Source organism: Pteropus alecto, unplaced genomic scaffold (genome assembly GCF_000325575.1).
Source record: "Pteropus alecto unplaced genomic scaffold, ASM32557v1 scaffold246, whole genome shotgun sequence".
In the NCBI taxonomy this organism is placed as follows: domain Eukaryota; kingdom Metazoa; phylum Chordata; class Mammalia; order Chiroptera; family Pteropodidae; genus Pteropus; species Pteropus alecto.
In genome coordinates, this window is record NW_006437742.1 from 631,194 (window position 1) to 646,794 (window position 15,601).

Sequence of the window (15,601 nt, forward strand, 5' to 3'; positions counted from 1 at the left end):
GACCTATGCTAGGTGCCAGAAGTCTATTAAGTCTGTGTCTCCTTATCATTCCCTTTTGTCTCTTTTTCAGGGTTTATTTGGGCCTCAAGGTCCTACAGGTCCCAAAGGAAAGAAAGGGGAACCAACTTTCAGTACAAGATTAGGGATGCCAGGGAAACAGGGTGATCCTGGCCCCCAGGGTCTCCCTGGTGATACAGGAGCACCAGGCAAGGATGGAATACCAGGTTTACCAGGTCTGCCAGGTCTTCCGGTAAGTTGATCATTCTTGGGTGATTTGCTCCATAAATCTTCACACGTGACTTGGAAAGTTTTGTGTGTGGGGGGATGGTAGGGGTTGTTGATGGCCACTGGACTATTAGACAGGACAGAACAGAGAGTCCAGAACATTTTTTCCTGCCTCTTCCACTGACACTTTTTGCTGTTTTTCCTTTCTGTAAAATAGGAATCTTTTTCTCAGAATAGATCATTGTCTCATTTGATAAATGCTAGTAATAATGGGCCATATCACTTAAAATACTTCAGATTCTCAGTAGCTTTCCCTTGCAAATAATCCAGCTGCTTCCTGTGATGCCCACTGATCTAGTACTTTTTGCATTATCAGATTACCCAGGGTTGACAAGCTTCATTCCCACTAACTAAACTTAGAGGACTTAATTGATAAACTAGAATGACAGAATTTTAACAACAACAACAACAAAAAACAACAACAACTAAGCAGTGGTCACACTGGTCACCTCTTTTCTACAGTCAGAAAGCTCTCCACATAGATCTCTAAGTTGGGCTTCCATTCTTCTCATGTGTTGTCTAGGGTGATGATGGACAGGGCTTCCCAGGTGAAAAGGGATTACCTGGAATCCCTGGTGAAAAAGGCCATAGTGGTCTACCTGGCCTCCCAGGAATTGGGCTACCAGGATCTCCTGGACCTCGTGGGCTTCCTGGAGACCAAGGAATACATGGATTGCCAGGGAATCAAGGCCTCCCTGGGCCTCCAGGTAAGTCAGGGAATCAGATGGCTTTGAACTTAGAAAACTGACCCCTCATAGAGTATAAGTATGTCCCAGATGCATGAAATGTATCATAAGAAGAGACTTGGTTGGTTATAATCACTACTTTCAATCCTCTTAAGGGTTTTCATGTGGAAAAAGGATCATAGATGTATTGTGGTATGCTTACATAGAACAATATAGATTTCAGCTCTACTTAATGAAAAACTTCCTAATTTACAGTCTGAAAATGTAACAGAGCTGCCTTGGGAGGTTATGAGCTCATAATCCCTGGAAATTTTCAAGCAGAATTTGGATGACCATTAATGATGAGTGCCATCAAAGTAATGAGTGGGAGATTGGACAAGGTGTTCTCTAAATTGTATGGTGATATCATCAATAGGGAAGAACTTTTCCTTAATTCACGAGATCTCAGATTGAGCAGAGAGCTTAGTTGTATATAGTCTGATCTCCATTTCATACCTTAAATCTCTTCCATTTATGTACGTAGTTTTTCTACTAGAATTTCAGGAGTTATTATGAGTGACCTGCTTATAGATTGTGAAAGTGCTGTGCTAATAATTTGCCTTCTACCACATAGCCAGAACAGCTCTTTATCTCAACTTCTATGTTTCCACAACTTTTGTGTTTCCACACTTCTTACAATCATCTGAAGTTTGAAACCTTGAAATTGATTTTTTATTCTTCATTTTGAATGCTTCTTATATTCTTCCCTTCCTCTTCTTGCTATTAACTCCCATCTCATGCCTAGCTTATCAAATACCTATATGCTCATTGGAATAAATGGATAGTTGGACAGATAGGTGGATGGATGGATGAACAAATGGGTGGATGGTTAGGTGAGTCAATGACAACATATTACTAAGCAGTTTCTCATGTCCTACCTCCAGACTTTCTCTACTCAATTCTACTATAAACACTGGTGCCGATTCAATATCTGTAATGTACTGATACCATTGTGTTATTCCCCTAGTCCAAGACCACAAATGGTCTCTACTGAATAGAGGATAATGACCAAACTCCTTTCTAACCTAACCTTATCTCACGCTCATCATAATTTGAAAAAAAAAAAAAAAACACTTAAGACAACAGTATTTTTCACTGTCCCCAAACACAATATGTTCATTTTTAATTTCCAACATTTTGCCCATGTTGCCTTTTTTTGGAATTCCCTTCCTTTTATCTCTATCCTAGCCATCTTTCAGGGTTCAATATAAGCTCTACTTCTTCCACTAAGCCTTCCCTTGACTTCCATAGTATGTAATTGCCACTTAAATTATATATTTACTTTCATTAATGCTTTCACTTTTTCAAACTGCTTTATAAGCCTCTAGATTCTAGGGAAAGTGAGTAATACTTTTTTAGCATTTCTCAATCTTTCTAGTGTAGTGAAATGTTCCAGAGGAGACTAATATATACTTGCAGAAGAAAAGGCCTTCCCAAAACCAAAGGGCTATTTCTTAGATCTATTTCTCCTCTTTCCACCTTGCCACCTTGAAGAATTACCAAAAAAGATGATACAAGGTCTTGTAAATTTTTGTTTATTTTAAAATCTAATTTTGTGAACTGGTATAACAAGGAAAATGGTATAGATTAAAAATTGATTATTTAATATTCTTAAAACCAAGTCATTTTTCAGTTCATAAATTTCTATGAAAGCTGTGAGAAATTGTATCAAACAAAATTATCCTACCTTTTGGAACTCGTGGCATCAGATATAGCTTTGCCTTCAGCCCTGTTTCCAAAGACATTATTCATGATCAATCCACTGCTCCTCCACCAATTGGGTCTTCATTCTAAGTCAACCCATTTTGCAGGCAACCAGGTTTTAAACTGAGTTATAATAATATGGTACATATGAACTTACACACACTCAAATCTGGATATTCTCAACATTCCAACTGCTTGAAAACAGGCTCAGTCGATGGAAAGAAGCCCACGAGACCATTTTTATGTCAACCTTTGTTAGGAAGTTCTTAGGAATATAATGATATAGTAAGCTATAGCCTGGGAGATGCCTTCTGCAGAAAATGTTCTTATTGTGATACCAAGACTTTCCAAAAACTTACTTCAATTTAAGAGCATTAGCTTTCATTTTCTTTATATGGCAACCAAATATAATTCCTCAAACCTAGCTTATTTTCCACACAATTTTAAAAACACGTAACTTGTGAGTCCCAGACATTTGCATTGTGGTCGTTACTGTTGCCATGAAAAATGAAGATGCTGTTCCTCACACCAACTAGTGGTGGCCCAGGCTAGGACAGTTGTCTTGCCAGGAAAGGGAATGTAGTCATCAGAAGCCTTTCAACCTAGTAGTGTAAATTATTACAAACATGGGACAGGCAGATAATGGGCTGTTTCTAAAGAGGCTCTGACCCAGATACTCATAATAACCCATCATTCTGGTTATTACTAAAGCAGCTACTCTGTCCTTGATCCTGTATGGATGTCAGCACTTTCCACTCAATCCAAAAAGGGAATTTGATTGATGGACATACTCGAGCTTCAGAAAAGACATCCCTTGGGCCTTAGGGAACTTCTTTTCTGGTTAAATTTTCTTCTTTACTTGATTGGTCTAGGTGACTGATGCTATAAGGAGAAAGTTGGTAAAAGAGACTTAGATACAGAGGAAAGTGAGAGCTAGCCAGGTCAGGAGGTTCTCAAATACCAATGGTGGCAACCTCCCCTCCTCTTCCTTTTTGTTCACATTTATCTCAGACACTCACAATGGCCTGAGTACCACTCTGGAGTGCCTGGTTGAGGAGGGGTGATCCTAAGGCTAGGGTGCAAAGGCTAACACTGACACTGCTTCAGAGATTCCTTAGCACATAACTCCTGGGAGGGAGTACAGAGGAGTAAGTGGCCATGCAGTCTCTGAGAGGGGCTGATTTCTTTCACTATGCATGTTGATGGTTTGGCTGATCTCTGTCGCAAGCACCTTCATTTAAAGAACTTAACAGGGGCTATAACTAGCCTTGGGAGGTACCTGGAAGGATCCATGCACATCTGATATTTATTCATTGGATTCAGAGTAAACAGAGATGTTAGAATCTTGATAATCAGACATGCTTCTTATTCTGAATATGTATCTTGGCATTAGTGGAGGGAATTCTGTTACACTTATAAAACAGAACATGGGTACAGCTGCTTTCTGCTTTGTTGGGGAGAAGGCTCTGAATTTAAGGGTGTAAAGTAAAAGAGCCAGATACCAGTACAATGTGAAGTCCTTACCTTCTCATCATGTTGACCTTCTGATTTGATAAACAAGTATGGTGTGGTAATACAGGACTGGTCTGAGGCAAAAGGAAGTATATCCTTAATTTCCTCTGGTTTCTACTCATCTTTTCTTTTATTATTATTTTTCATGTCCTGGAATTTTTCAGATGCCTGTCCTCATCCTTATTCTCTAAAGGTTTTGTTTTTATCTGTCTGTAACAGGTGAAAAGAATCTATGAAACTGATCTGATAAATTGAAGATGGATGGTTTTGTGTTTGGAGCTAGACCAGAGATATTTGTATTTTACCAGTTTGTTTTTTTAAAGATACAAAGCAATGAAACTGCTATGTTTGACACATTGGAGCCAATGGGCTATTGAAATAGTTGTAGCAGGAGAGTCTTCTGCAGGGTCCCTCTCATGATACCATCTAGGGAAGCAGTTCATCAGGGCTCAGACCTGAGCTGAGCACAGAATTATCAGCCCTCTCCCAGTAAAGAATCTCATCCTGAGGTACCAGCCCCTAGAGTGTATTTCCATAGTAGGGAAATAACCCTCAGAAATAGCTCCATCACCTCAATGTCTAGCAGGATGGAGATGGGTGTTGCCACCTATGGAAGACGGTCAGGCCTATAACCATCTCTCCACCCATGGAAATATGACTATAGGACCCTAAGGTCTAGAAGGCAGAGAGTTGCTGCTCAGGCTGGAAAGTAGTGTCACTAACCTGACTGAGGTAGAAACCAAGGATTGGCCTTCCAGGAGCTCTTCTGAATAGTTCTCCTTAAGTAAGGTAATAAAAAAATACTATTATTCATTGAGCACATACCAGAGTGTCAGACACTGCACTAAATGCTGTTAGCATTATTTCATATAATCTTCACAAACACTATATGTGATAAGTAGCTCCCATTTACATGAGGCTCAGATAGGTTAAGTATTTTGCCTATACAACTAGTTAGTAGCACAACTAAGATACAAACTCAGGTTTGTCTGGCTTCAGAGCCTAACCTCTCAGCCAATACATTATACTGTTTAATTCTCAATTTTGATTTAGGACTAGAACAAGTAGGCCAAAAAATGCCATCAAGCCTTCATATCAGAAAATAGAAATGGGATTGGAGGAGGAATGCCAGCCGGTTGAGTAAGCAGTCTGAATCATAGGTATACATATCTTTTAAGAAATGCAATTTGAGATTGATTTTAAGTACTGGCAAAAACTATAGCAGTTTATTAGAACTGTGGGCTCTGCGGCTTAAAGCAGACTTTGGGGGATTGTTTTAATGAATAAGCAAGACTAATTTTAATTAGCATAGCATTTGTTTGTAAATGGCACCTGAGGGAGCCATCATACAATTTATTCACCAATATTTTATTAAACCTCCCCTCTGTGATCTTATAGATTCTTTTTATTTGCATTATGAATGAGCAAGGAAGAATTTGCTAGGGAAAAGGCTATGCATGCCAATTTTAATTTATTGAATATTAAAATTGACTACCCCTTCTTCCTTAAGTAGCAGAGTTGACAGTTTCAAATGAAAAGCTGAGGGAAAGGTCACTGTCTGTTGTGGGCAAGAGAGTGGCCTACAGTGTTTACCTGGTACAAATCTATGAGTATATCTGACCAAGGCCGGTCAATAGGTTTCAGTAGATCCCAAATGAGGCGTATCAAAAGAACCTGATGGTTTGAGAAAAGCCTCATTCATGGAAAAGGTCAGACATATGAACTTGAGTGGTTTTGGCTTCAAACCCTCCAATCTTGTCATATGGGCATAATGGACCCTTAGGACTAACCCCAAGCTCCCATCCTAGGAAGAGTCTCCATCTGAGGGCAGGATGGGTAGGCCATTGCCATATGCTGCTGTTTTTACACAGGCCACTGCTAGGAAAACCTTTATAGGTAGCATCTGCTGCAGAGATGACTGCCTGGCACTGAACACTGATGGCTTGGGAAGTGACATCCTGGCACTTGGACACTATGGGCATTTTTATCTGTAAGCAATTGCACTAAGAGTAACTCCCAAGAGCTTCTGATGTCGGGATTCTTCTTCATGGGCTCCAAGCTACTGGGTGGGAAAAAGAAATTAGTTGTTCCATTTGATGGAATGAGAGTAAAGGAGCATGCTAGGGGGAATCATTCCTGACCCAGTGAGGTTACCAGATGCTTACCTGTTACTATTTACAGGTATCACCTTGCCTTGTATTATTCCTGGGTCGTATGGTCCAACAGGATTCCCAGGAGCTCCTGGATTCCCAGGTATGGAATAAGTCCAGAGAAAGCCACTGAGCACACTTGTGATGGCCAGGAGCCAAAGAAAGCAGAGTATAGCCCAGTAGCGTTTGGGAGTACACATTCCTCCTGAGAGGACAGTCTTGAGTACTGAAGTAATAGAATGGCTACTGAAGAGGGCTGTGTGGGGAGGTGAGAAAAACAGATACCCTCCAAGAGACTAGGATTCTTGACTGAACATCAGAAATCCTACCTAGCCACACTGACTTTTCTTTCTCCTCACTACTCCCATTTGGGTTTTCAGGCCCTAAAGGGGCCCATGGCCTCCCTGGGACTCCAGGCCAGCCTGGATCACATGGAAGTAAAGGAGAGCCTGGAAGTGTAGGATTGGTTCACCTTCCTGAATTGCCAGGTAAGGAAAGGAGCTCCTCCTCACATGCTTCTCCTCTTGTGTGAGTATGTGTTTCATTGTGGTAGCCATCCACCAATTGTAGAAAGTTAGGTTTGCGCTCTTGTGTGGGTAGAATGGTTTTGAAGTCATACTCAGGCAAGAGAGAGCTTAGAGCTACAGAATGATGACATATCAGGTCAATAAGGATCATTCGAGGTCAGCTGGTACAACCCTTTCACTTTCAGATGAAGAAACTGAGGTGCAAATGTAAAGTGACTTGCTTGAGATCACAAAGTCACTAGAGACAGAGCTAAGACTCTAGGATTGTCTGGCTGCCAGTCCTATGGCAGTTTCCTGGATCAACACCTAAATGGTCAGAGAAAGAGATTCAGATGAGTGAGAGAGAAATTGTTCATTTCCATCCCTTTGCTCACAACCTATCATTTCAACCTGAGCTTCATTTTTCTACACTGCACCAGTGGTTCTCGAACTGTGTTCCCTGGGCCAGCAGCATCAGCATCACCTGGGAACTTGTTAGTAATGCAGATTCTTGCCCCCTTGGCATATTTACTGACCAGAAGCTGTGAGGTGGGCTCAGCAATCTAGAGATTACCAAGTACCCCTGCCCCAGGTGACTCAGTTTGAGAACCACCTCTGCTCTTCAGCATGGGCCACATGCCCCAGGGTTTATCAGTGCCTCAGTTCCCTCCACCTCCCAGGAAGAGGAAGACATGTTGGCAGAGATTGGACGACTCCAGTAGAGACTGGGCCTTTGACAGGAGGTCCGCGGTGTAACCTGTCTCTTTGACTATGGTAGGAGCCACAAGAGTGGGTTGCTGGGCTCTGCCCAAGGCCTGGCCTTTCTGAACTAGAACCAACTCCAGGTCACATGGTGCAGTACCTGCTTCTGGGCAAGTCCTCCCAGGATCACAGACTCCTGATCTTCGAGAGAAGTGACACGCATTATTATTATTTTAAAGATGTTTCTTTTTCATTATTGAGATACAGTTGACATATAACATGTTTGTTTCAGGTGTACAACATGATTCAATATTTGTATATATTGCTAAATGATCATCATAAAAGTCTAGTTACCATTCATCACCATACACAGTTACAGAATCTTTTTTTCTTATAATGAGAACCTTTAATATTTATTCTCAGCACCTTTCAAATATGCAATACATTATTATTAACTATAGTCACCATGCTGTACATTATATCCCCACAACTTATTTATTTTGCAACTGGAAATTTGTACCTTTTAACCCCCTACATCAATTTCCCTCATCCCCTACCCCCCACTTCTGGCAACCACCAATCTGTTCTCTGTATCTATGAACTCGATGTTTTGTTTTGATTTGATTTGCTTGTTGGCTTTTTTAGATTTGTGACACATTATTAATATCTTTGCTTTCATACATATTTTCATACAAAATCTGTCTCAGAGATTGTCTCTACCCAGACCTATGGCTTCTAAACTTCCATGGCCTTTTATTTTTCCCATTTAGGATTTCCTGGACCTCGTGGGGAGATGGGCTTGCCTGGGTTTCCTGGACTCCCTGGAAAAGATGGCTTGCCTGGCAACGTTGGGAGTCCAGGTTTACTAGGTTCCAAGGGAGAACCTGGTGACATCTTTGGTGCTGAAAGTGGTGTTCCAGGAGAGCGAGGCCTACAGGGATTGCCAGGGGACAGAGGATTGCCTGGAGACTCTGGCTTTCCAGGACCTAAAGGTGACTCTATTTACCCCACTTATTTAACAATCTACAGAAAGCTTTTCCATAACCAGTATACTTCATGAACAATTGCATGAATATAGGGAGAAGAATTAATTAGAGGGTTAAAATTTTGTTCAGTCCCTGTCATTAGAGAACTTTTTTCTTAAATCACCTGAGTCTATTCTCTTGTCTTAGTAATTCCAGAAGTAACCATAACCAATAGTCAGATGTCTTGCAAATCCTCTGAATAACTGCTGGGAATAACAGCAAGGCTGGAGCTGAGAAGACAGTGGCATCTGAGATGTATCTGGGCCAAGCTTTTCGCTGGCACTTGGTTTGGTAACCAGTCCCTGCTGTTGATCCAGGCTGTGAACATCTGCCCCTTCTTTTCATTAGGTTTGCCTGGGAAGTTGGGCTTGCTAGGCCCCAAAGGTGAGCGGGGCAGCCCTGGAACACCAGGCCATGCAGGACAGCCAGGCGCCCCAGGGCCTGGTGGTTTACTCGGTATCAAGGGCAAACCCGGGCTACCAGGAAAACCAGGCTTTCCAGGCACTTCAGGTAGGTTCTCTGGAGAAGGAGCCTCAGTTGCCAGACTTAAGCTGGGCCCTAGGCCCCGGGCCCTGGCAGCCTGAGGGGCAATAGCAACAGTGTGACATGGCCAGAGTTGAGAAAGACTTTCCTAACCTCTCGTTTCAAATCTCAAGTCACCCCTGCAGTGCCAAGTAGAACAGATTTCTGCAGTTTCGCTTCCAAAATATTACCACAAATTCCTTCCCACAGCCTCACTCCCCTTTTCCGTGCTTCAACCTCCCTCCTGCCTTCCTCAGTTAGAGAAACTGGTCTTGCTGTGGGGGGATCTAGCCATGTCCATTGCCTTCACTGGGGTCGTGGGGGAGCCACTTTAGGTTCTGGAGAAGCTCAAGCAGTATGTGGCAGCATAGTGGCCTGCCTTTCAGGGAAGCATGCCTCTGAAGACCAGTGGCCCAAGTGTCTCTCACTGGGCAGTGGGGCCTGACAACCCCTGGTTCCAGCCTAGTGTTTACAGTTTGCTTTTTCCTTTTCTTTCTTTTTTTTTTTTTTGCTATAACTATTTTATTTTTTTATATTTTGTTTTTAATTATAGTTGACATACAATATTATATTAGTTTCAAGTGCACAAATTAGTGATTAGACATTTATATACCTTACAAAGTGATCACAACAATAAGTCTAGTAACCATCTGTTACCATACATAGTTACTATGATATTATTAACTATATTCCATATGTTATACTTTACATGCCCAGGACTAATTTATAACTCAGCTTGCCTTTTTCTTGTACCACCCTCCTTACCTTGCCTCAGTGACTATGTCACCCCCCTTACTACTGACCATGTGACTGAAGTTGAGTTATTTACAGAACTGCTAATATCATTTTTATCACCTTTGTCCATCTTTGTTTCTGGGGTCTTCACTTAGGCTGTCCAGGTGAGAAAATGGCACACAAGCTCAGAAACTAAACCCCCCACCAGCTTGCTGTTCAGGGAACTATCTGACTATACACTATAACCTGGCAAGGCCAGGGGTCCCTGAACTCATGCTGTGGGGTTGGCCCCCATTGAATTTCTTTCCATTGTTGTGGAATCCCTCTCACAGCCTGCCATTAGAATCCTGGGGCTTTCAGCTACTTGATGCTTTTCAATCCATAGAAAGCCAAGTCAGCCATTCATTTAGGTCTTCAGGGTTCCAAATACCTCTGTCGTCACTGATTTAATCCTTTAGGGTTTTTTTGTTTGTTTTTTTGTTTGTTTGTTTGTTTGTTTGTTTGTTTGTTTGTTTTTAAATTTCCTTGCTTTGTACCTGAACAATCTACTTTGGCAGCAGCTCAGGAGGTTAATCCCATTGACGAATTTAAAGCATGATGAAAGAAGTCTCTGAATACCTAGAAGACCAAATGAGCCTTGGGGATTTCTACAGGACTTGGCACTAGGGGGTCTTTCGACCTTAATGCCTAGGAACTGGCTGACTTAACTGCTTGCATGAGGGATTAAAAGGGCAGCCCTGTATCCATGGCTCCCTGGGAAGCTGAAACAATAGCTCAGCTTTAACCTCTACTTTACCGATTGGCTCAGGAAACAGCCTTCAAGGCATGATTCAGACTGGAAATACCAGGCAACTAGAGTCCAGTTGCCACCCTGGCTTCCCAGAGCTTCATTCAGAGGCTAAAGTGTGGACAACATTCATAAATGCAGAACGAATTATAATTAGAAGGTGTTTGTTCACTCTGTCAGCTACTGTGCCATGCTGGAAGTAATAGCCATTGGTGTGGCACTTGGGGTGGTAGGTGCTAATACTTTAACCGACTAAGAACTCTGCCTGTCAGCAGCCTGCATAGGTCATTGTTAAAGGGCCATTTACAAAACCCAACAAGCCAACCAACCAGAAGCCTAGGGAATGGGCAGTGGCCCAGATCTGAACAGAGCCTCACTTCACAACTGTCCTGTGTTCTCTCCTGTGTGATTCAGGACATCCTGGAAAGAAAGGCCCAGAAGGCAAGACAGGTCCTCCTGCATCAACTGGAATGAAAGGTCTGCCTGGGCTGAAAGGCCTTCCTGGATCTTTAGGGTTAATTGGCTTCCTGGGAAACTCAGGCTTGCCAGGGGCCACTGGATTGCCGGGCCTGCCGGGTATGAAGGGTAAGTGAAGTGATCAGGGAGGCCCCAGTGGGTGCCAAAAAGGAGCATCCATGTTGCCCAGCCTCACTCCTCTCCTCTGCCTAAGAAAAGGGAATGGTGAAGGATGCGGGCAGGGCTTTTTGTGGCAAGATAGTTGAACAAGGCTAGTGCTAAAGGAGGACTCCCATCCAAGGTCAGTCACCCTCACCACCTGCTGGGTGGAACACTTGGCTGAATAGCATGCATGGCCAGTAAAGCCTAAGACAGTAATAACCACACTGGATTTACTTATTTGCAGCACCCCTACCACAGAGCCTGATAGCTCTCATTTACTGAGATTGTCCTGCTAGACACCAGAGGTTAGGTAGGAGGAATCTCCGTTGTATACCAGGGAAAGTGACTGGTCCAAGGTTACACAACTGGTTAGCAACAGTGCCAGACTAGAGCTCATGTTTCTGTCTTCTAGCCCTAGGCTTTTTTTTTTCCTATGCCACACATGAGCTCTATCTTAACAAATCATAAGAGAGGTTCCCACATCTTCTTTCCTTTTTGTTGCTAAGTGTTATGACTCTGTTCAGGGAAATAGTATTTTGTATAATAACTAAGAGCTTGGGCTTTGGAGTTAGAGAAACCTGGGTTTGAATTCTTTCTCTGCAACTTCCTAGCTGTGTGATTTGGGGTAAGTTACTTAACTTCTCTGAGCTTCCATTTCCTTGTTTGTAAAACAGGAATAATAATAGCAATTCTTTTTTTTTCTCAACAGGTGAAAAGGGGTCTGTTGGACTGACAGGTTTTCTAGGGATGCCGGGTCTCCCTGGTATTCCTGGTGTAAGCGGATTAAAGGGAATTCCTGGGTTGACTGGAAAAGTAGGACCATCTGGACAGGCTGGTAGCCCTGGTGAAAAAGGTGAGCTGGGGAATTGAATTCTGGAATTGCCATTTATGCTTCTCAAAGTATATTTCGTTTGTCGATTTTGTCATTTGTGTGGCTTGTACCAACCCTGTGTTAGATAATAAGATTGAGGCTTCTGAGTGAAGTCCTTTTAAACCAAAAGACCAAATATCTTGAGTTACAATTGCATGTTAGAGGCCTTGTCATACATTCCCGGTTGCTCAACTGAGGAAGGTCTTGAGTAAGATCTAAAGTTGTGATGGAGTTTGGGCTTGTCAAAGGAGAGGGCATGTACATAAATGCAAAGTTGGGGAAATGGGTAAGGAGGAAGCTGGAAGGCTTTGGAAAGGGGACCTGGGGGTGGTGCATCGAAAAGCTGGTGTGAAAAGTCAGCCCATGCCTGACCATGTGTTTAAGCTCCCTCTCACATGTATCTCATGATCTCCATCCTTCCATCCTTGCAGGAGACAGAGGTGACCCGGGGCCAGTCAGAATTCCCAGTCTAAGACCTCCAATGCTGAACCTTCAGTTCAAAGGAAACAAAGGCTCTCGGGGCTCAGCTGGATCCGATGGATTTCCTGGACTCAGAGGTGCTGGGGCAATGAATGGGCAGGAAAAAATGCCCAAGAAAGTTTTTACAACCAAACTTGACTTCCTTCCTAAGAAAGGGACCCACAGTACAAGGTACCCCAGAGCGGCAGTGTGGGTAGTGGCAGAAGGTCCAGAGAGGCTGCCTTCCCTGGGCCTGAGGGGTGCCTGGACTTTGAGACTGCTGGTTTGCATTGCCACTGTGGAACTGAGTTTTCTAACCACAGGCTATTATACTCTTGGATGAGTCTGGCAGATGGTGGGCATGGGCACTGAGCAGTTTTCCTAGTGCTGGAGCTGAGGTGGTCTTGACTGGAGCTCCATAAGACTGAAGGAACCACCCCCCCCCCCAACCTCCAAGCTAACTATCACCAAGCCTGCACTTTGCTTGCCTGTGACCTGGGGCACCTGTGCATTGGGATGCAGATTTTCTCTTGTCCAGAGTGTTTTTCAAAGCTATTGGCTTCTTTCCCAGGTGATAAAGGAGAAGCTGGCCGCCCTGGATTACCAGGCTTGCCTGGAGCTCCTGGATTGCCCAGCACAATCAAGGGGCTTATTGGGAGACCAGGCCCCCCTGGCTCTACAGGACTACGGGGCTTACCTGGTCTGAAGGGGAACCCTGGAATCTCAGGCTTCCCAGGAATGTCAGGAAAAAGCGTAAGTATTCCCAATTTTCTGTCTCCCCACCAAGGAAGGGCCTCCATAGCAGGGAGACATGCCCCTTTTGCCCACCTTTCTCACCCCAGCCCCTTCCCCTGCTGACTCCAGACAAAGCCCTCTCCTCGAGTCTGAAAGGTCTTCCCATCCTTTCTGAACATCCTTTCCTCTGGGCCATTGTTCACGCTATCTCCCCCATGTGGCAGACTTCCTCTTCTGCAATTGCCTAATACCTGCCCATCCTTCAGGCCCCAGCCCAGGCACTTACTCCTCCAGGAGTCCCTGAGCTCCCACCTTGCTGGCACACTACTTTTCTCACTGCTTATATCGATCCTAATAGGTTCTGTGTGGGTCTGATTTCTTCAATGAAATTGCTAGGACTTTGCAGTTGCAACAAAAAGAATAAAAACTTAGGAATAAATCTAACAAAACATGTGAAGGACCCATAATCAAAACTATAAGAGCCTATTAAAAGAAATCGAAGAATATACAAATAAATGGAAAGATATTCTGTGTTCTTGGATTGGAGTTATCAACATAGTTAAAATGAACTCATTACCTAAAGCATTATACAGATTTAATGCAATCCCCATCAAAATCCCATCGGAATTTTTTAAAGACATAGAACAAAAAATCATCAGATTTGTATGGAAGCACAAAAGCCAGAGCCTGGGAAGACAGTGGGAAAAGCCCTAAGATGGTGAAAGACATATACTGAAAACTACAAAACACTGCTGAAAGATTTAAAGAGGAAATAAATAATTGGAATGACATCCTGTGTTCATGGATTAGAACACTTAATGTTGTTAACATTTCCATAAAGCCCAAAGAGATCCATGGATTCAATATGACACTCATGAAATTCCTAATGTCATTTTTACAGAAAGAGAAAAAAAAATCTTAAAATATATGTGGAACTACAAAGGACCCAAATAGGTAAAGCTATCTTGAGAATGAAGAATGAAGAGAGAGTAAAGAGGGAGGCTTCAAACTTCCTGGCTCCAAAACACATGACAAAGCTACTGTAATCAAACCAGTATGGTATTGGCATAAAAACAGAAACATGGATGAATGGAAAAGAATTCCATAGATCAATGGAAAAGAAAGCCCTAAAATAAACTCAGACATACATGGCTAAATAATCTTTCATAAGGATACCGAGACTACACATGGGAAATAATAATCTCTTCAGCCATCAACAGAATTGAAAGGCAGGTACAGAATGTGAGAAAACATGTGCAAGCCTTATATCTGAAAAGGGCTAATATCCAAAATATACAAAGAATTCATACGACTCAATAACAACAACAAAAAAACAAATGATCCAATCAAAAAATGGGCAGAGGACCCGAACACATACTTCTCCCTAGAGGACATACAAATGGCCAACAAATATATGAAAGGATGCTTAACATTGCTAGCTATTAGGGAAATGCAAATCAAAACCAGAATGAGATACCATCTCACAGCTGCTAGAATAGCTATAATCAACAGAACAAGTAATATCCACTGTTGGAGAGGATGTGGAGAAAAAGGAACCCTCATACACTGCTGGTGGAACTGCAAATTGGTACAGGCACTATGGAAAACAGTATGGAAGTTCCTCAAAAAACTACGCATTGGACCTACCATATGATCCAGCAATTCCTCTACTGGGTATTTACCCCAAAGACTTGAAAACCCATCTCCAAAAAGATATTTGCACATCGATGTTCATAGCAGCACTATTCACAGTGGCCAGGACATGGAAACAACCAAAGAACTGAAGTGCCCTACAATAGATGATTGGATAAAGAACTTTTTTAAGTAAATGACCATTGTACAGATATACAATGGAATATTTTTCAGCCATAAGAACAGATGAAATACTGCCATTTGTGACAACACGGATGGACCTCAAGATAAGCATGCTAAGCAAAATAAGCCAGACAGGAAAAGTTGAAAATCACATGATATCACTTATATGTGGGATATAAACCTAAAAGCAACAAATGAACAGGACAAACAAATAGAGACTCATGGTCATGGGCAATAGACTAGTGGTTATGTGAGGGTAGTGGGGAGGGAGAGGGGGAAGGTAGTGGGGTAAAAGAGGTCAATTATGTGATGACAGAAAGAAATCTAACTATAGGAGGTGAACACACAGTGTAAATATATATACGCCTTACTATTAAAAAAGAAAGAGGAGGAAGTAGAGGAGGAGGAGGAGGAGAAATTGCTAGGAGTTGAGAACAAGAACTGCTTTAC

General features: G+C 42.6%; 1 protein-coding gene across 1 annotated transcript in view; it reads left to right on the forward strand.

The window, feature by feature from the left end:
- COL4A6 (collagen type IV alpha 6 chain) overlaps nt 1–15,601 on the forward strand; it is a 312,034-nt gene that overhangs the window by 278,409 nt on the left and 18,024 nt on the right. The window contains exons 22-31 of the mRNA XM_015591655.2: nt 71–250; nt 809–992; nt 6,408–6,479; nt 6,757–6,864; nt 8,355–8,576; nt 8,958–9,119; nt 11,068–11,238; nt 11,981–12,124; nt 12,574–12,699; nt 13,173–13,354. Of these exons, the coding sequence (XP_015447141.1) occupies nt 71–250; nt 809–992; nt 6,408–6,479; nt 6,757–6,864; nt 8,355–8,576; nt 8,958–9,119; nt 11,068–11,238; nt 11,981–12,124; nt 12,574–12,699; nt 13,173–13,354 (1,551 nt within the window). The remainder of the gene's footprint in view (nt 1–70; nt 251–808; nt 993–6,407; nt 6,480–6,756; nt 6,865–8,354; nt 8,577–8,957; nt 9,120–11,067; nt 11,239–11,980; nt 12,125–12,573; nt 12,700–13,172; nt 13,355–15,601) is intronic.